The sequence below is a fragment of the Maniola hyperantus genome, chromosome 14 (assembly GCF_902806685.2).
Source record: "Maniola hyperantus chromosome 14, iAphHyp1.2, whole genome shotgun sequence".
NCBI lineage: Eukaryota > Metazoa > Arthropoda > Insecta > Lepidoptera > Nymphalidae > Maniola > Maniola hyperantus.
Genome location: NC_048549.1, coordinates 5,690,690 through 5,713,068, shown reverse-complemented (window position 1 = coordinate 5,713,068; position 22,379 = coordinate 5,690,690). Strand labels below are relative to the sequence as shown.

General features: G+C 38.8%; 1 protein-coding gene across 3 annotated transcripts in view; it reads left to right on the top strand.

Annotated features, from left to right (window-relative positions):
- Zip48C (Zinc/iron regulated transporter-related protein 48C) overlaps positions 1–21,805 on the top strand; it is a 104,471-nt gene extending 82,666 nt beyond the window's left edge. For all 3 annotated transcript variants that reach the window (XM_069502970.1, XM_034975310.2, XM_069502971.1), the window contains exons 7-8: positions 6,478–6,636; positions 17,363–21,805. In XM_069502970.1, the coding sequence (XP_069359071.1) occupies positions 6,478–6,636; positions 17,363–17,441 (238 nt within the window). In that variant the 3' untranslated portion in view covers positions 17,442–21,805. The remainder of the gene's footprint in view (positions 1–6,477; positions 6,637–17,362) is intronic.
- Positions 21,806–22,379: the final 574 nt, after the last annotated feature.

Genomic DNA, 22,379 nt, shown 5'->3' with positions numbered 1-22,379 from the left:
AATTTATTGAGTAAAAAGAAGATAGGCAAACAGTTTGTTGGTTCTACTTTCCACCGCTTCAAATGTAGGTAGATAAGAAATGTGACTTGTTTTAGGATCGTCTTTATACGTGAAACAAATCAGATCTAAGTTGAGATCAGCTGGCATATTATAGCTGCTCGATACTCTCTAGGATAGGATTTCCACACGCCACGGTCTTGCGCCAACACCATCCGACTCCCAGCGACTCTTTACAATCTGTTAAAAAAAACAAGTAATCAAATTAAAAAGCTATAAGACTCACGATGAACTACAGTGGCCCTGGTAAGTTCTATTTTCCTTATTACTGACCAAAAATAGATGCATTTGACGATTCAAAAGTAAGAACTTCTAAAAGTTTATAATTGAATAAAAAATTATCCTCAATAACAGTCTTTACCTACCTACTTACCTACTCTTGCAACATGACATTGAGGAGTTGGATTAGTGATTAGTCACAATCAGCAGACCCAAGGCTTCTAAGGTAGATAAAGTTCGACTCATTTTGGTTTCACTATTAGCCAGCTCTTGACGTGGTTTTAGTTTCTTTATAACCTGAAATAAAATTTTATTTGTCATGCTTTTAAACATGCAAAAATCCTTATGATCGTCATAGGGATTTTTGCATTTTTAACAAAAATTTAAAAAAAAACTGTAAAACATAAGAAATAATTTACTTCCTCAAAACTGCAAATTAATAGTTGGTCTCTGTTTGTTTAACTATGGTCAAATCAAGAAAATTGCAATGTGCTACTTATCTAGTAGTAGGCACCTACCGGCTACCTACATACAATTTGAAAGTGCTTAGTACATACTGGTTGATAGTACCTAACTATTTAGGATATCCTTCAAATGTACTGGTTCTGTATCTAATTCTAATTTCTTTATTTTAGACCAAAAATATAGTTAACAGGATTTTCGAAATGTTTTGAACATAGGCGAGAATATTTCTTTGGCTCCCAGTTTTTTCGTTTTATGGCCCTGATTATTTAGAAATGTGTGGCATTTCTAATTTCAGGACATTTTGCAAATCTACAAAAGTATGCAAATATTATTAAAACGATAAATTTTATTTTATCGATAAAGTATGTACACACATCACTACAAATGAGGCCTAAAAGAATGCATTAAATTAATATTAAATTACGCTATGAAACGTGATTTTGTTACTTTGTCACGAGATGATTACACTTATAATATGCAAATCTTTAATTTTCTCGGAGTAAAAATCGCGGTTGGTAGCGATGAAATAATTATTAAAGACTAACCCGTGAAAATACAATTCTGGAACTTTTACGCCTCCTTTCGTAGATCTGGATGCACAAAATACAGCTTCACACATTTTGTTTCCACTTTTTAGTGTAATTTTGACCCTGATTTATCTGATTTTTAAATATTTGGTAAAAATGTTGCATCAAACCCCAATGTTTTGTCTGCTTAAGGGGGCACCTGTCAACTATACTGGTCACTATTTTCACCGATAGAGCGACGTTGCCAGACTTATATGAGCTATCGCTTTTACACGAATGGAGGTTCCCTGAAAAAGACGGAGATAACAATACCTCTTTGACACATAGATGTACAAGAGCGGCAACACGTTATGGTTACCTCTATGTATACTATCTCTATGGTTGGTTTACTATCAGTATATTTTTATAAACATGACTACTGAACCCCACCTTATGCGAATTCTAATACGCACTTAATTAGTTATTAATACAAGTCGTTTCGCGATTCGAACTTAAATACTATGAAGCTTTCTACCTATAAAATACCTAGGTATGTACTTAGCGTGTGATATTTTTAAATTTATACAGCTGAATTAATTACACCAATATTAAAAGATTTGCTTGTCGATTATTGGACCTCGCAGACACGATAAAACCGCTTTGATTAATGCATCGAATTAATCATTGAGGAAAATCTGCCAAACCGGACTAATCTATTGCCTCTTAAATTTCCGTAATAGTTACATGTTATTTAATGTCGTTTAGCATGCATTATTAAGGAATTATTTATTTAACTAGCTGATGCGCGCGAATTCATTCGCGTGGATTTAAGGCTGTAAAATTTCGTAGGATCTCTTTGATTTTCGGGGATAAAGGTAGCCCATATCACTCTCCAGGTCTTTAATTATATCCATGCAAAAAAACCGGCCAAGTGCGAGTCAGGCTCGCGCAATGAGGGTTCCGTACTGCAGTCTTATTTTTTCGACATTTTGCACGATAATTCAAATACTATGATGCATAAAAATAAATAAAAATCTGTTTTAGAATGCACAGGTGAAGCCCTTTCATATGATACCCCATTTGATACAGTTATCTTACTACGAAAATTGAAAATACTAATTATTAGTTTATGACCACAATTTTTTTTTGTGTGATGTAACTACAAATTCCCGGTGTTCAGATTTTTCCCCTAATACCCTATTAAACCCACCTACCTACCAAATTTCATGATTCTAGGTCAACGGGAAGTACCCTGTAGGTTTCTTGACAAACAGACAGACAACAAAGTGATCCTATAAGGGTTCTGTTTTTCCTTTTGAGGTACGGAACCCTCAAAATGACGCCGATCCGTAGGACAATCCAATACACCAACGAACTCACTTTCTCATTTATAATATGAGTAGTGATTTAGAAAATACAGACTGGCTCACGATGATTAGGGTAACAGCGTATATTCAGTGTCTTTGTGGTTATTATACAATGGACACCTTTGTTTTCTGAAATTTGCCACCATTGTCATCAAGTTAAGTGTTGTCAAGACATTTACTGCGTTCGTAACCTTTTGGGGCATTCACTTTTCTTCAAATTCTCGTTCTTTATATTCTCGTTAGTCATTCCATTCTGCATTAACCTGTAGTAACTACAAGTCTAAATCTGGAATACGATCGTGCGGTCTAACTTGGGCCTTGGGCGTATTTAGACGTATTATCATAATTAGTTGTAGGTACAGGTATGTAAACATGATTTGTAATATTCAATTCGTTTTCATTTACATAAAAGTACAAGTAAATCAATGTACAATGCTTAGAATTTCTTGCTATGTGGCCTTTAATAATCCTAGTAGGTGTCAGTGCTAATAATTCGAACGTTATTTTATTATAGCATGAAATGAAGTCTATTGGTTTTTGTCTGATTATGACATAATCAAATTAGGCGCTGCGCTGTGTTGATACATTGTTGTAGACAATACGTCTAGTGAACTTTTCTCACCGCTTGCCCATGTGACTCACTGTGACGTAACAGACATCACGCTTGCGCACCATATAGAATGTCTTTACCATTCATCTGTTTCCCCTTTGGTAAATCAATTTTTTGCTTCATTAGATCAACGCTTTATGAATAATTGAATTCTGTTTTATTATTAATAGACACACACACTTTGAAATGAGGCTCTCCACATAGAGTATGTAAAATGGTTGAAGTGGTCGACCAGACCAATAGCGTCGCCGCTAGCTTCGCGACTCGCGACCGAAGTGCATGCGCGAAGCGTGTCGAGAGGTCGTGCTCGGCACGAGCGACTGTTTGGTCAGCCGCGAAGTGGACCCGAGAAAGTCATCGTATGTCGAAATTTGAGTGTTGCGTGAATGTGATGTGCGATGTGTCGCTGCGGTGCCTCCGAGTCTGGCGCAGTGCGGCAAGCAAGCGGCGGCGCGCTGTCTGCGCGCTCTTCCGGACCGCACCCGTCCGACCAGTCGCAGCGCACCGCCCGTTGCCCGCCTCGGGCGATCGGCCTTCAAAGCTAAATAATTAAATCGAGCGAGCGGCACCGTGGAGGCACCGCCCGCGCCCTCGCTGCGGGCCCCGAAGAAGCGGTTGCTGCCAGCCTTGATGGCGCTGTTCTGCGCAATCGCAGCCGGTTTGCGCTGCGCATATTGTCTTTGTGGCGCGCCTAATCTTCTCGAATGTCGTCCTAAACTTCTCGATATCCTTGATGTTGATCGATAGCGTTCAAATACATCCCCTACTTATGTGAGGAAAATAATCTAGGCTTCAGATGTAAATTGGGAACAAATAATTAGCATATTTGCTCATTCTAAAGATTGTTCCATGGTTCAGTAAAATTTATTTAACGAGTTTCTTTGACTGAACATCAAAAAAATGGCCAACTTAAACGAATGAAATACTTATAACCAACTGGTAACGTTTTATTTATTTAAATTCAACATAGTTATTGAGTGACGGGCATCCTGTTTTATGGGTTGTCGGCAACTCGACAGTCGTCAGATTCTGCGAATCGGTGGATATTGTCGCAAATTGCCGCTTTCGCCTCCCGCTGAATAATGCATACGATACAATAGCATCACGTCGCGCACCCAAAGCGCTCCTTCGTTGTTGACTTGCTACCGCCTCCGCTTCCGCGGCAACGCTTGACAAACTCCGTGTAACCTCTGAGCGCATTTTATACCAAAAGAATTGACGTGGAGAAGTAGCTAATCCGACAATGCTCTAGACAGTAATCGAGCGTTCCTGGCCCGGGCATCGTCGCTCTGGTATAGTAACGCCGGCCTATGGAAGAGTCCCTGTCCTAATAGTAATACCTAGACCTATACACCCCAGGCAGGCCTGTTATTCTTTTGTTGCCTTAAATGAAATATTAAAAGTCTTTGATCTTGACGTCAAGTCTTTACAAATTGTTTCCGTCGTTTAGTTGTTCCTATAACTTGCCATACTCAATGTATATTTAATAAAACCTGGAGTAGCTACCCAGGGGGCATTATCGATTTAACTTTACATTGCGCGATATGTACCACACAAAGTCTAACCAAAAATATAGAGCCTACGAACCGCTAAGCTGTTGAACGCCTTTTTGGTGTCAGTGTTTCCTACCATATTATAAAATTGCCGGACTCGCTTTAGATGGTGCGGTTCTATTCCACATATTTTTGTTCGCAGCGTCAATTACCTCCAGGAGAGATCGTAGTCTTTACTTTTCATGACATAACTTCAAAGCAGAATAAATACGCATATTCTAGCCAGGCACATTTCAATTTTAGTTTTAGTATGGCTAAAGAGAAAAACTACATAATTAAGGCGTCACTACACGCCACTCCGCTATAATGTTTCTGTAACCATAATAAATGTATGAAACCAATACTTATGCTTCTGACACGTCACGACACAACACAACACGCTAGTATATCTCCGGCTTCAATGAGGATAAGAACTAAGCTCTCAGAACTAATGGTCCCGTGTGATGGTGAGCCGCCACCGGCGCGGTGGTCGGATCGGCGGTGCGATGGCGGCGGTTCCCACAGCGCCGCCCGTCGACCAGTTCGTCGGAATGTGGTCGCGCCACCGGCCCGCACTTTCACCAAAACAATTCGTTGGCGGCCTCTTTCGCCACCGCGTGCCCAACCGGACACGTGAAAATTAACCTATCGCATTTTCCTGCTTCAGTGGCCTGTGTAAGTTACAAGTTTGCAAACGTCACAGTCGCGTTAACCTGTCATTTACAAAATAGATGATGTTCGCGACTTCGTCCGCGTGGATTTAGGTTTCTAAAAATCTCGTACGATTTCTTGTATTTTCCGGCATAAAAAGTATGTATCTTATGTCCGTCTTCAGGATGTAATCTATTTCTGTGGTATGGAACCCTAAAAAGGAATTATTCAATTTTCAATGGCAAAAATAACCTATGTTCTTTCTCCGGGATACAAACTGTCTCTGTACTGTACCAAATTTCGTCAACGGCCCTCGAAAACATCGGAATATCTACCGCTGTAGGTACTTTTCCGCTGTATAGTCGAACATCGAAACTTCATTGTGATGCTTCATGAAGCTTGCACGACGCGTATGCTCCACTGTTCCGTTGTCAAAACTAGAGTGAACGGATTTTATTCTCATATTCCGTTCAAGTTACTTCCGTCAGGAAACCTGAAAAAAAGCTTGCAAACCTTTGAAACAATGTATCTGGAACTCATAGTTTTACAGACTAAATACTACTAAATAGTTATCATGGGTTTTATCGCATTTTCTAACCTTAAGTGATAATTTATTATGTGCACTGCCATTTGAAGTGTCATTTTTTTTATTCACGTCAACCATATAGCCTAATATTTGTTCTCTCACTCTAGTTCACTCTATTCACGTTAGGCCAGTAGATGTCCGCAGGCTGATATGATGATGATGACTTGTTGATAAACATTACTGTGGCTAATTCCATTGTACACAATATCTAAACTAAACTAAAATGACACGTCTAAATCTATTGCTATCCCTTTTATAATGTTGCTTACGGAAAAGGATAACACTAGATTTAGACCTGTTAATTTAGTTTAGTTTAGAGATTGTGTACAAGAGAATCAGCCCCATTATACTTGTAGCAAACACTCGCTACCGGCGGGCGGGGCAATAAAACTTATTTTGTTGTTTGCTTCAAAATAAAAGAAGTTGTATTGCCTCGCAGATAGCGAGATTTTGCGACGACTATAATCTAATAACTCTTTGCTAGGTACGGTCAGCTGTCGGGCATGGTGGAGCCGGTGTTCGGCGTGTTGGGCGCGGTGGCAGTGGCGGCGGCGCAGCCTGCGCTACCCTACGCGCTGTCTTTCGCCGCGGGTGCCATGATTTACGTCGTGACCGATGACATCATTCCAGAGGCTAATGCATCGTGAGTCCTCATAATATAACACAAACCACCTTCGACAAAGCTCGACACCAGAACGTAACACTGAACGCACGTCAAACTGCAGAGAACATGCGTTAGCATCACGGAGCGCACGCAGGGTTCGCACTCTCTACGTGCGCTCCGCAATGCAAACTCTCCCTTTTCCCATTCAGTATAAAATTTTCTCGCTCTTTGGTATTGTTGGATTTGAATCAGCCTTACCATTCAGAAATTCCTGGCATGCTCTAGCCCCGTCTTCTGAGTGTTTGTCCTTTAATGTCGCAACAAGATTTCAAAGCCAAATGACAACCTAAACTGAGCACTCTAAGAATATATCACACAAGATAATATAATCAGTTTTGTCGAAACCATTATTCGTTCCGCGTGCATTTACAGTGTTCTAATTTGAAAAGAATTAATACTAACTCCGACTTTAAAAATATTTATAGCTGTTGAAAAATTCTTGGAATTGAAATTAAATTAAGTGAGCGTAATTTACGATATTATCACTTTGCGAATTAAAGTCTCTTGTTGCTAATAATGTTGTGTGTTACAATTCGTTTTGCATTATAAAGGAATATCTTAAGCCGACCTTGAGATTGACCCAAAAAATACGAGAATCGCGGGTCTTTGTTCTGACCCTTGCGAGACGGGGCCCTCGAGCCCGCTTTTAATGTCAATACAGACCAGATAACATCCTTTATTGCGTCTCTATAATACGAGAGCCATATTCATTTCAAACTCTCCTCCTCTCGTAATGAATATATGATAATGTGTTTTCATAGATACGCATCGAAACTTCCTTCCACGGCAGATAGGTGGTAAAACACATTTGGAAACGGTTGCTTATCTACGGGCGCAAATCTTGCGGCCCAAATACAGGCTCCTGTCATAATTGGTTTGACGAGGGTCCCGATGTAGCTCGATTGTCCTGCAACGTTTCGGCCTTTCGACAGATTGAGATTTGAAGTTTGCTTGTTAGCAGCACAATGATCTTAAGATCCCGTTAGGGTCCTGAAATCTATTGTGCTCTGCAGACACTTCCCCTTAGCGACACTATTATCCTTATCGCGTATTGTCCACAACCAGTCCCTATTCCCTTCCGTCCGAAATGTGTCCTTCGTGAAGACAGATGTTCGCGACTACACCTCTGATCTCCTTAATTAACGTTATATTCTACAATTTAATTCAGTCAAATGATTTGCATTCATTTCAAATGAGTAGGTTTTTGTTTCCTAAATCCTAAATTGGCCAATACAATATGCGTGACTATTAATTAAATTATTCTTTAGGTACGTCACGTTATAATTTTACGATTTATGTGAATGACGCAAATGTTTTGATTACCTCCGTGAATATGAATGAAAAGTTTAATTGTAGCTGTTATTTCTGATTTAAACACTAGTTTGAACGTTAAGGAATGGCAGGATTAATCAGTATGGGATATAAATGCACGTAAAATATAACATATCTATCCATTTTAGGTATAGAATTTATTTTAAATAGCATCTCAACATTGAACTAAATTAGTACCTCGTCATCGTTATCAGACATAAACCCATGGCCGGCCCACTACCGAGGACGGGTCTCCTAGTTCTACACGATACCCTGTAGAAACCGAGAAGGGTGTAATAAACTGCTATACCCCTTCCAAGTTAGCCAGCTTCCATCTTAGACTGCATAATTCACTTACCACCAGGTGAGTCTGCAATCAATGACTAACTTATAATCGAATAAAAGAATGTATTATATCAATCCACTCCTTGACCGTTAAGCTATTGAGCGTTTGAAAGAATTGAAACATGATCGTAATCATTGTTTTTAATTGTTTGATCGATTCGTTCTGCTCATAATTTTCCAGCTTATCGATCTTATTGAAATATCTTGCATATTTTCCCACGGTTTCATTCGTCGGTTGTATCTGTTATGTAACACGGAAAGTTGGTGCTAAAATTCGTCCAGAAGTACCTAATTCCAATTTTATTACGCAACGGATTCACACATCACATCAGCTATGTATTTTGTGTAATCGAACTCCACGGATCGCATTCATCGAAATATATCCATTCTCACAAAATCACCAAAATAGTAGGAGAGCCCAAGAGGCTAAATAGGAATTTACTCGAGCGTCGTGGAGACCTATTGGATTGTGAAGATTAGGTGCTAAAAAGAAAAAAAGGTTATATGATGTAACCCCTTTCACTGGTGGGGAGAGTGCTTACAGGTTTTCGAAAATGTAAAAAAAAAAAATTCACAAAGAAATACTCGAGCGCTTTAGATATTAATAGTACTATATAATGCGCCCCACGTGTTTTTTTTACCGCAAAAATATTTATCTGCCGGTGTACATGGTAGTGGTGGTCGTATGAAGGTGTAGAAGGGGGCGCTCCATCATAGGCTGCATTATCACTTTCCCACCAGGTCTAATTGCAGCCAAGCGCGAGTCTATAAATAAAAAATAAAAAAAAGACCCAAATATATTTATCGAGCACGTCAGATATTGAGAAGGGATGTTAAGTGAATCCTCAAGTAGCTCCTATTCAAAAGACTGACGATTTGGACGCAGCCAAAAGTCATGACCGATGTTTGAAACTTTGTGACTCTCCCGTTTCCTTATGCCACGCTCAAATTGTCAGATCAATGAAATGCACACTTTTCTGCATCCAATTAACTTACCTTATCTAAATCTGACGCTCTCGAGTAAATCCCAAAATTCCCTCTTGGGCTCCCCTACCAGAACCGATGTGATATTTATTGTAATTTTATTTTATTTTGACGACCATCATAAAAATATATTTAATTGTAGCGTCATTCATATCTACCGAAATAGTAAAAATATTCCCAAGTTTTGAATGTGTTTAAAAAAAATAGCCTTTGCGACGACATCCACGTGATTTATTTTGTGAGCAGTTCTTTTGAAACTTAATAGGATTAAGCTTATTTCTATTATATTATAGTTATACTATTTCAATTTACTAGACGGTATCTGCTAATAGATATATAAGTATCTTATCGTATCATATCGATGTCTTGAAGGTTTTTGACTATACCTATGCAAAATAATCACGTCGATCCGTTGCTCCGTTGCAGTAACAAATAAACAAACCAATAAAAAACCACATTTTTCGCGTTTATTAACAAACTAGCGACCCGCCCCGGCTTCGGATATCTAATTTTTTGAGAGTTAAACTATAGCTATAAACCTTCCTCTTGAATCACTCTATCTATTGGTGAAAACCGCATTAAAATCCGTTGCGTAGTTTAAAAGATTTACGCGTTCATACATACATACAGACAGCGGGAAGCGACTTTATTTTATATTATGTAGAGATAAACAAACCAATAAAAAACCACATTTTTCGCGTTTATAATACCTATGGGTAGTGATGGAAAGGGGTCACCACCCTCAGCAGTGAAGAGTACAAAGCAGAGAGTGCGTGAACCCGGGATTCGTTGTGCAAATTCTGGAGGTAGGTCAGGGAGTCAGCCGGCGCGCCGGATTCCCAGACGGTGACGTCAGCATTTAGACAAACTAGAGCGAAGTCACCGGCTTTATCCCGGTAACAAATGCGTTATTTCGCATTATTTATTATTATTGACAGCGACGAGACGGTGACAAACCCACGCACGCACCGAATTTACTTGATACCCGCGACGTGGTACCGCCGCGCCGCCCGCCCTCCGCCGCGCCGCCTAACTGCAAATAGCCGAACCGCGACTGGCTGCATACGCAGACGAATTCGTCGCGCATATTTCACGAAACTAACACTAGCCGCAGCTCTAAACAAAATTCTATATCAATATAGCTCGTCAATTCTACTTATACTATACTAGCAGACCCGCCCCGGCTTCACTTGTATGGATTTTCGAAAAAAATGGGGTGGAATCATGGAATTCCCAAAAATCGGGAAACACATACTTTATTTTTTTATTTTTTATTGGCTTTACAATTTCTTGATTAAATAGAGATACTTAACTGACTCTTACTGACTTACTGAATACTGAATACGTCTCTTAATGCTCAAGAGCTTTTCAAATAACTAAATGCGATTAACATATGAAATAAAATAGTACTGAATCTTATATTTACTATCCCCCGAAAAATTTAATACTAATGAATCTGTGATAGCCTAGTGGTTAGAATGTCCGCCTTCTAATCGGAGGTCGGGGGTTCGATCACAGGCAACGAACGAATTTATAGGAGTTATGTGCGTTTTAATTAATTAAATATCACTTGCCGTTAAAGGTGAAGGAAAACATCGTGAGGAAACTTGTTTACCTGAGACTTCTCCATAATGGTCTCATTGGTGTGTGAAGTCTGCCTGTCCACACTTGGCCAGCGTGAACTATTATGCTTTTCAGTTTTCAGGGAATAGGTATGTAATGAATTCTCTTTGGTAACAGCGCAACTTCAAGTAACATTATCGTTCATCATCATCATCTTCATCATCATGATCAACCCATCCCCGGCTCACTACAGAGCACGGGTCTCCTCTCAGAGGAGAAGGGTTTTTGGCCATACCACGCTGGCCATGTGCGGATTGGTAGATTTCACACACCTTTGAGAACATTATGAAGAACTCTCAGGCATGCAGGTTTCCTTACGATGTTTTTCTTCACCGTTAAAGCAAGTGATATTTAAATAATTAAAACGCAACTAACTCCGAATTTTTTTATTCCATTAGCATAGTATCTATAGCCATCACGTCGTGTCAATAAATAACTCTAAATTCAAACGAAACTTTTTATTTAATTGCGTTTTTATATGACTCTATTATTAAGAACTAATCGTCTTATGTATCTTCAATTACCCTATAGTGGTATTATCTTTAAGTTACGGTGCTGTGCCCAGCCCTTAATCTTATCTGTTAATTAGAATTAAGATGTTTCTCTAAACATCTTGCTTTCCAAACTAAGCGGTTTGTATTTAAGTAGCTAAAATGCTAATCAGTCATTGTTTTCTTCATTAAATAAATTCTAACGCAAGCGTAAATTCATTTCATACTAACAGTTTTAAATGTCTTTCATAAAGTGCAATAGTCTATTGCACTTTATGAAAGAAAGGAAATTATAAAATATAGCTTGATTCCTTATCAGTTACTAGCTTTTGCTCGCGGCTTTTTTCGCTTGATATCCCTAAATCCACGAGAATGAATTGTCGGGCAAAAGCTATTTATTTATTTATTTATTTATTCCATGTACCGTAATTGTAGTTACATAGTAGTAATAAATTAAGTTAAATTGGAAATGCAACTTAATTTATTACAATGTCTCTTAACAGAGATTTCTACCAGCTTCCCATTCAAGGTTGTGAGTAAGGCGTAGGTATTAAGAAGTGGAATAGGTCTTACGGTACTAGAATAAATACAAAATGAATACAAAAATCCTTAGTTAATATATGTACCTACATATATACAAAAAGCTAGCCCAGGATATAAGTGTGAACGGTGAAGCCGTGGAATTATAATAAAATACTGGTATTAATAGGCACATGAACGCCAGTCCGTCTAGTGCCAAGTCATCACTTTTATTCGTTTTGCAGTCGAAACCGCATCGCGGTGGTTAAGTGCATTGTCACATTCGTTTAATTACTAGTAGGTATCTATGGTCTGTAATGTAGACTGACTTGGAAACTAATATTCCATACTTATTATAAATGCGAAAATGTATACTTTTCAGAGCACTTGGACAGTTTGTCGGGTTAAGTAAGGATTGTAGAAGTGTAACCTACGATTGATATTCGTAGGTTTATATAACTTCGATAGTTGTAAGCCTGCGTCACTAGCAGACGCCATTCTGAACAGTCGCTCTTGCGTATTGTTTCTTTTTCCTCACTTAGGTACCTAATAGACTTTGTTCATTTTTCGTCCCAAACTTGCATAACTTGTTAACCAATCATATGGTTTAGTTACAAACAAGCCAGTAAGTCGAGATGCTTACATTATTTCGCCAATAATACGTTTTTTTACGCTCTAATGTGCGTATTCTTAAGACGCTGCCCGATCTTTTTCCTTCATTCTCTCAACATGTCTAAAGTTTTGGCATTGGAAATCAAGACTAGTTTCTTCCGATCATGTTAATTGGACATTAAAATGTTCTATCTACAATTTTTTTACTTATTTTCAACGGCCTCTCTGGGCCTAGACTTTTTATAGTAAGTATTATTCTTTCCTTAATAATGGAACTTTTTTCTTTTTCTAGTGCCTACCACTATTAGAGGTTGGTTAGCCGTCATCTCGTGATAAAATTTCTTGTCTTTCGTTAAACGGAAAAGTTGTGCTACGTTGGCCATGCCGGTCCATCCCTATTTTTCTAAGCCACGACTTTCTTCTTCTACAGACGCTTTCTCTTTACCTCAATTTTGCATGAAGGCCTGAAGGAGACGGTACCGGCAATGTCTGAGAACATATCCCAGATAACTGACCTTTCTGCGTTTGATGATCTACTGGTGCGTGGAAGGACTTCCTCGTTTCTTAGGCTGAGATCTATAGAGCGCACTTTGACTTTGCTCCGACTTAGACAGGCAAAGCTATTTCTTCTTAGTTATTTCTTAGTTCATAATGAAACTAACGTAGATAAATGCTAGGAAGTAGCAATTACAACGGTCGAAGTATAGTGTTCGGTGCAGAGTGTCAGACGGCGCGCCGCTATTTCTGGCCAAGTATTCGCGTCGCCGGCCGTCGCGGCGCCCACAACGCACTACATACAGCATTGTGCTACTTGCAATGCACCGACCGCGTTCTCATATGCCACTGCAATTGATTGCGCTAATGAACGAAAATCTTCGGGACTAAGAAAGAAGTGAATCGACGTAAAAAGATACATTTTCTGCCATGTTGTTTGCAAATTCTTTATTTTTTTTATATTCGTATTCCTCATTGCTGAGATTTCGACTGAGGTTTTACAATAATTATTAGCAGACGTTAGTGATAACTGATGATAATAACCGAGACTCGCGCCTTTACGTGCTCTCCGAGGCATAGACGAAATGAAAAGGCCAGATCCGGACCTCCAAAGTCTGTCACCCTACCATTTACGTCATTTGACGTATATTTAAATAAAAATATACCATCAGCTCAAAACTTCAGTCTAGTGCTGACTGCTGATGTCACTAAAATGGCGGCCACGCGCATTAGCAATTTGCTAAGGACTTAGGTATAGTACTGAATAATCCTATGCGTTATTGTCGCAAGTCAGGTATTTAGGCATGATGTCAATGGAAATTTTGGCCGCGTGTCGTGTGTTCATTTGGTGTTCCCCATTCCTTTGCATACGTGATTCGCATCTAATAAGTATATTTCTCGTCAAAGAATATAACGCAGAAGTATCATTTTTAGGGTTCCCCGTGCCTTGCTACTTATAATTTACTAGCTTAGGCCCGCTACTTCGTCCGCGTGAACAACACAAATTTCAAACCTCTATTTACCCCCTTGACTGCAATTTCACATGTTGGTAAGTGATGATGCAGTCTAAGATGGAAGCGGGCTAACCTGGAAGGGGTATGGCAGTTTTTATGAAATCCATGCCACGTTGGTTTCTACACGGCATCGTACCGGAACGCTAAATCACTTGGCGGCACGGCTTTGCCGGTAGGGTGGTAATTAGCCACGGCCGAGGCCTTCCACCAGACCAGACCAGATATTTAGAAATTATAAAATTCCAAACCCCTGCCAGGAATCGAACCCGGGACCTCCCACTAATAAGGGAGGGAGGGCGCCAGAGTGGTCGTCAAAAATATATGGAGTAACAAATCATTAGGTATTTAGTAGTATCTTTAAAATTACAATTGCCCTAATGATTGCCAAATGTACATAACATTTTTTAAGGGTCTGCATCTCCAGAGAAAAACCGACCAAGTGCGAGTCGGACTCGCGCATGAAGGGTTCCGTACCATTATGTATAAAAACGGCAAAAAAATCATGTCTCTTGAATGGGAACCCCCATAAATATTTATTTTATTCTGTTTTTTAGTATTCGTTGTTTTAGCGGCAACAGAAATACATCATCTGTGAAACTTTCAACTGTGCACGAGATACGGCCTGGTGACAGACGGACGGACTTAGTAATAAGGTCCCATTTTACCCTTTGGGTACGGAACCCTAAAAAAGGAACCCTCATAGGTCACTACTGTCTGTCAAGACCCGTCAAGGGGATCAAAATACGGTAGGTACTTCCCGTTGACATAGAACCATGAAATTTGGCAGGTAGCATTGTCTCATAGCACAAGTAAAGGGAAAAATCCGAAAACCGTGATTTACAGAATAGTCTTGACTCCTGATTGCAACAACATGTAAAACGAGTTCGTAATAATTGACATGAAGTTGCATAAATGGATGTTTATTTCTACAATAGCCGGGTTCCGACATACGTCCGCGATATCCATGCGAGTACGTGGAATCGTTTTATTGTAATGGGCTACTCGTATAATTCCAGTTAGCGAATTCCGTCCGGCCGTCAATGACTATTGTTTCTCTAAATCTGAGTGCGTGAGACGCAAGCGCCATCGGCGGCCTTTCCGCTATCGTAATTTTGCTACCTACTTAAGGCGAATAACAAGTAGTGTCCGATCGAAAGTCGATTTCTGGAGGAAGCCGATTAATCGGCTATCGCCACAACCTTCGGCAGAAGTCGAAGGTTTATTAACCTAAGAAATTCAGTTCAGTAAGTATTAGCTAAAAGTGAATAAAAAAAATAAAAAAATAAAATAAAAAAATAATGGTTTTAAAAAAAAATTATTGATTGGTGTCTATATTTGCAATTCTAACAAAATTTCCAGCAAAACGGTCACTTTGACCTTTATTATCTAACTCATTTTAAAAGATATGTTATTTTTCTAGGTAATTTTGATACCTTTAAAACCAAAATCGATGGCCAGACCTTATGTTCATAACAAAGTTGCTAAAAACAAGGGCGAATTCAAATTTGCCTCAAAGCGCCGCGCGAAGGTAACGCGGCTGCAGCACTGCAGACGCGCTGCTTTGTTTGGCCATATAAATAAAAACGCACGACTGCAGCGCTACACTCGCACTGCGGCCGCGCGTAAGTTCATCGATCGAAATTATATGGATTCACCAAGCAGCGCTGCAGCTGCGCTGCTTCGCGCGGCACTTTGCGACGAAGAGGGCGACTTTAAGTTTATACCTACTTATTGAATTTTATTCGTTTAACATCGAAGTATGAAGTTACCTTAACATTCAAATGTCGTCTCCTCGTTATTTCTCAATGGCTCGCATCGTATGACGACAGTACTTTATAACGGACCTCGGTACACGACGTACATACTATAATGTGGCCTCAACTATTGTATTCTACCCTGTCTCATTGCGGGCCGTCGTAAATCAATTTGGTCACGGAAGCATTAAATCTGACCTAAACAGGATATTTGAGTGTGCGATTAATAAATTTGGTGTTACGTGTTTTGTTTTTGCTTTTTTATTAGGGTTGATTTATTGCACGACGTGCATTGCGCAGGCCCCTTTTCCTGCGCTTCGCGTTTGTTTAGCTTACGTAGCACATCTCTGGTGGAAAGGCAGATTTAGTATATGTCGGTAGAGTTAAAACTAGAAGTCTATTAAATCGATGTAGATAGCCTAGCACAGAATTTGTGATTATCACATTTCGATAATTACAGTTGTACTTAATTAGAATACCGGCTTCTGTGCATTTTCGCTGATAGTGTGAAAGACTTGGTCAACCAGTGGACAGGAAAGGATTGCGATTCTAGATGTCATACCTACGTTGGTTCTGTAAAACGACTATAATGGAGGAGCTGGCGAACTAAAGCGTCTGTCAGTCAAGAAACCTACAGGGTACTTCCCGTTGACCTAGAATCATGAAATTTGGCACGTAGGTAGATCTTATAGCTGACATTTGGGGAAAACCCTGAAAACCGTGAGTTTCGGGTTAGATCACACAAAAAAAATTAAATTGTGGTCATGAACTAATAATTAGTATTTTCAACTTTCGAAGTGAGATAACTATATCAAGTGGGGTATCATTATGAAAGGTCTTTACCTGTACATTCTAAAACAGATTTTTATTTATTTTTATGCATCATAGTTTTTGAATTATCATGCAAAATGTCGAAAAAATACGACTGTAGTACGGAACCCTCATTGCGCGAGCCTGACTCGCACTTGGCCGGTTTTTTATATTTGTTTATTTTCAATGGAAGCTTGATTTATTCCGACAATTTGTTCAAATATTATCATATTTCAACAAATTAACACAAACCAATTTCATATATTCCAAACTATACCTATAAACCTGCCCCGTGAATCACTCTATCTATTGGTGAAAACCGCATTAAAATTCGTTGCGTAGTTAAAAAGATCTACGCGTTCATACATACAGACAGCAGGAAGCGACTTTATTTTATACTATGTAGAGATAGGCCGCCGACTGATAAAGTTTTCCCCGAAATAATTAATAGCAACTGTTCTTCGCAGTTCACATCACGCCGCCGTCCGTCAGAGCGAAAGTGGTCTAACCTAAATAGTTGGCTGATTTCTCGCTCTATCCTCGTGACCTATCCGTTTGGTCCAACCAGCGGAGATATAGTTGATCCACCATATCCCTTTGCGCCAATAATAAGTGACAATTATTGGTCCACTATGCATAAAATAAAAATGTAAATTTTGTAGTTTTTATATACATTTTTTCCTTGTCAGTATTGTGTTGCGAGCTAAATAAACTTTTATATATTTATATATTTTATTTATTTATGCAGTGGCAACGGAAAGCTGGCGACATGGGGCTGCATCGTGGGCTTCGTGGTCATGATGTGTCTCGACGTGGGACTGGGGTAAGAGCGACGCGCACCGTGCCTTCATTACCAGTACACTAGCGACAACGTGCACTGCCTCATGGACTAACCTTTCACACCACAGACTCCGAACCTAAACGCTGAGTGTAACTTCAAGTTCATGTTTACTGTGCGCAAATCTGCTTCGTTGTCATGATGTGTCTCGACGTGGGACTGGGGTAAGCGCGACGCACACCGTGCCTTCATTACCCGTACACTAGCGACAACGTGCACTGCCTCATGGACTAACCTTTCACACCACAGATTCCGAACCTAAACGCTGAGTGTAACTTCAAGTTCATGTTTACTGTGCGCAAATCTGCTTCGTTGTCATGATGTGTCTCGACGTGGGACTGGGGTAAGCGCGACGCACACCGTGCCTTCATTACCCGTACTCTACCGACAACGTGCACTGCCTCACGGATAGATATTTCTCACAAGTTTTTTTTCAAGGGACGTTTCATCATTATTATCACCCTCAACAACCGATAGACGTCCACTGCTGGACGTAGGTGTCTTGTAGAGACTTGCACACGTCTTGCACCGCCTGAATCCAGCGGCTCCCTGCAACTCGCCTGATGTCGCCCGTCCACCTAATGCATGGAAATATAATCTCTATATATAAAAATGAATCGCTGAATGTGTTGCTAAGCGCAAAACTCGAGAACAACTGAACCGATTTCGCTAATTCTTTTTTTATAACATTCTTGAAGTCCATTAGAACCATCCTCGGATGGTTCTTAAGCAGAGAAAAATTAAAAAATTGCATGAAAAAGTCTAAAAACAGCACTTTTCCATATTCCCATACAAAATATTCGTAATAATACTTAAAAGTCAATTTGAACTTTAATGCCATGCTTTTTTACACTTTTATTACCTGTAATCTCCCAACGCCACCATGATCCAAACAAACGTTCCTCCAAGTGTTGGGGACAATACACGCTGGCTCTTAAGAGCCAAGACTTAAGTCCATGATAAAATCCGGGACAATTTTGAAAATTGTGACATAACTTTGAAGGATTAACTTCATGTAGGCATAGATGTCTACCACGTTCGGAGTCTGTAGGGTGAAAACACCCTCGACTTACCAAAATAGCTAATTTTAAATGTGTCGAAAAAATGTGACATGGTTTGAGATGTTATTGATTTGTATACTTACCTATGCCAAATACATGCCCAAACAGCTGCTGAAGGGGGATGCCTATTCTTAGAAAAGAATTCCCAGTTCAGATACAAGTAAGACTGAAACAAACAGAACGCGAAACTACAACTACACTGCAGAGTGCAGACTCCAAAGCCGTATTTATTATTAGAATTTATAGTGACAGATGATAGGTAAAAAAAGCTATGATAGCCTAGTGGTTAGGACGTCCGCCTTCTAATCGGAGGTCGGGGGTTCGATACCGGGCACGCACCTCTAACTTTTCAGAGTTATGTGCGTTTTAAGTAATTAAATGTCACTTGCTTTAACGGTCAATAAGTCAATAAATATCACTTTTTAATTAAGATCATTTCAATCAAAACTAACTACATCATAGGTAAGGAAAACATCGTGAGGTAATCTGTATACCTGATAGTTCTCCATAATGTTCTCGAATGTGTGTGAAGTCTACCAATCCGCACATGGCCAAATTGGTAGACTATGGCCAAAACCCTTCTCACTCTGAGAGGAGACCCGTGCTCTGTAGTGAGCCGGCGATCATGATGATAGGTAAGTGTCCGTCAATTAGACTAGTCTGGGTTTAATGACGCCCGATAAATATGTCATGGTAATAAAGGACAGTCATATTGTTGCGACTGTTTCTGTTTAATAAAAAAAAATCTTTTGACAGACGACAAGCGACAATTTGTTGCTAAAAACTTATCCGATTTACTTTATTAAACACTAAATTGGCGTAACAATATAGGAGAGAGGAGTTCGTTTTACAATCATACAGCCGTTTCCTACCTGGTCTCCAGGAGTCCAAACTTGATGTGTATTGTTTTTTTTTTGTTTTTTTGTAAACAATTGCTGAAGTGTAATAATGTAGTATATTTTTAGAAATAGCTCACCAAGCCCTTTTATTTGATACCTGACACGACACGGTAAAAAAAACATCCAAAAAATTTATGACGTCATAAAAATTTTAGGATTAGAAAACTTAGGGTGGAGTTCGCCGACTTTTAAAACGGCGGATTATCTTATAATCGGCCGTTTTAAAAGTCGGTGAACTCCGTTCTTAACAGCAACTATATACATCTTTGTGACTTAAAAAATAGTAGATATATCATAAGTCAAGCTGCGGTCCTCATATTTTGCAAAGGAAATTCCTCTATCAGCCCAGTCCACAAAGTCTGTTGTGACAAAGCGACAATTTTGTCGTTCGACAAATAAATAGCATTGTCATGTTTATTAATAAGCTAGCTTATTCCCGCGACTTCGTCCGCGTGGACTACAAAAATTTCTAATCTCAAACCAAATTCACCCCATTAGGGGATTGAATTTTCAAAAATCCTTTCTTAGCGAATGTATACGTTATAATAGCTATCTGCATGCCAAATTTCAGCCCGACCCGTCGAGTAGTTTGAGCTGTGCATTGATGGATCAGTCAGTTAGTCAGTCAGCTTCTTTTATATAATAAGAAAGGGCCCAGGACTTCACAGTAAATTACGCGTACGCGTTTACAATTTGTAATACGAAGCACGTTAAATTACAACGTGTGATGCTGACTACAGAGGCCCGGCTTTACCGCGCTCTACGAAGAGCGAATGCCTTCACAAAGTTCCTTTTATTGCGGCTTCTAAGAGCCGCGTCGTAGTCTTCGCGCATGAGTTTGTTTCAGCCTTTATTCGCATATATGAGGGAAGAATTATTGTACCACCTTTACTTTATGCTTCCAAGTACTACTTAAGTTATAGGAGTGCTTGTGAGTAGTCAGAAGTTGTGTGACTATGATATATATACTAATTATTACTGTATAGTTTAATGTTTTGTTCGTATAGAGTTTAATTACTTATGCAGCTGCTTGTGCGAGTTTCCTGTATATAATAGGTCTAGCTACGTTTAACTTTATCATAAAGTGTAAAGTTGTAAATACACAGGCTTGGATATTCCTTATTAGGCCTGCCAATAAGGCTGCACAAAATGAAGATAAAAATTTATTAAGATCCGTATCATAAATAGGAAGGTGTTTTGTTCGTATTATCTTTATTTTATTAATTCCATTAATGTTAAACCAAAAATGTGAGTGCTGTAAACTCTTAGGCTGGAAATATACTAGTGTATCGTGTTGTGTCGTGCCGCATCAGAAGTGTATCAGTTTCAAACATTTGGTATGGTTAAAGAGAGACACGATATAAAGCGTCACGTCACGTCATTTCACTCTTGTTTCTCTACGATACCAATATGCTCCTGACGCGCCACGACACAACACGACACGCTAATATATTTCTTACTAGCTTATGCTCGCTACTTCATCCGCGTGGAATTCACAAATTTCAAACCTCTATTTTACCCCCTTAGGGGTTGAATTTTCTTAGCGGATGCCTACGTAATATAAAATAAATATACGTAATAATAGCTATCTGCATGCCAAATTTTAGCCCGATCCGACCGATACTTGGTTATTATCACGTTATATGAAGTAGGATAATTTATGTGTATCCAAATGTGTTGATTGAAGGCAAGAAGTTATGAACTTCTTTATTACTCTGGCACTATAAAACGGTTATAGTAGTTTAATATTTATATTTTAATTGATTTTATTCCGTTTTAATTAATATTAAAATATAAATTATATGTTTAATTGTATATTACCTACTTAATCCTAAGTAGAAATTATTAAAACTTATTGAAATTGCACGTTTTATTCATTATAAAACAAATATTGTCGATGATCGTAACATTTTTAATTGTGAAATGTATGATTATAAACACGTGATCTTATTTGACGTTGTTACATCAATAGGATCAAATAGCAATTTATTGAAAAGGGACAATATTTACGTATTTTAATAAGTGATAAATGACATATTTTATAGGTCAATTGCTATAAATAATAAATATTATATAGTTCTAATGATATCTTTCAATATGTAAAATAATACTTAATTATTGTAAGTATAAAAATCGAGCGCAATACTCTTTTTATACAAAAACAGTATTGTTAGTTTCTAATAGAATAACTAAGTACTTTAAAATGTGTGTTATTTTATATTTTTCTCTTTTTTTTGTAAAATTACGAATTTATAGTTAAATTGTAAAATAGTATTAATAATACATTCATTATAATATAATAATAATCCGGTGCAATTTGTAAAACTATGTATAGTTAATCTACTTAATTGTTAATTTTTGTAATTAAATTTTTATTGAATTATATTGTAATATTACAATTTTGGTTTTAATTCAAGTCTGTCCTTTTGTACGTTTTAATGCCTAGTTTTATTCTAGAGAGACCTACTTTATTTAAAAAGATACACGAACAAAATGATTTTAAAGAGTTTAAAAAAAACTCGATCGAACTCCTAACCTCCGATAAGGAGGCGGACGTCTTAACCGCTAAGGTATGGCTATATCTAACGCTAAAATAATTTGACTTGGTTCCCGTGCCGCTGTCTCACCCTCGCTTTCATGATGTAGCGTAGTGGATGACGTGACAAACGACAGGGAATTGCACTAGAAAAGTTCAAGGAAGGGAGCGGCGCTACGCGGGCGTTGACCCCGTGCACCCGAACACAAATTCTTGGGCGTACAGCTTTACCGCCCGATAAAAGCTAAAACCCTCTCAATGGCATCTCAAGCACGCCCGCTGACAGCCTGCAGTGGCGTCGCGTCGCGCACGCGTCTTTTCTGTTTTGGCCATAGACCAGTCTACGCTATATACCTTACTTCTATTCACATGCACGTCACGTACTTATCCACCTATTAAACATTATTACCCTTGGCGTTTCTTTCAACCGT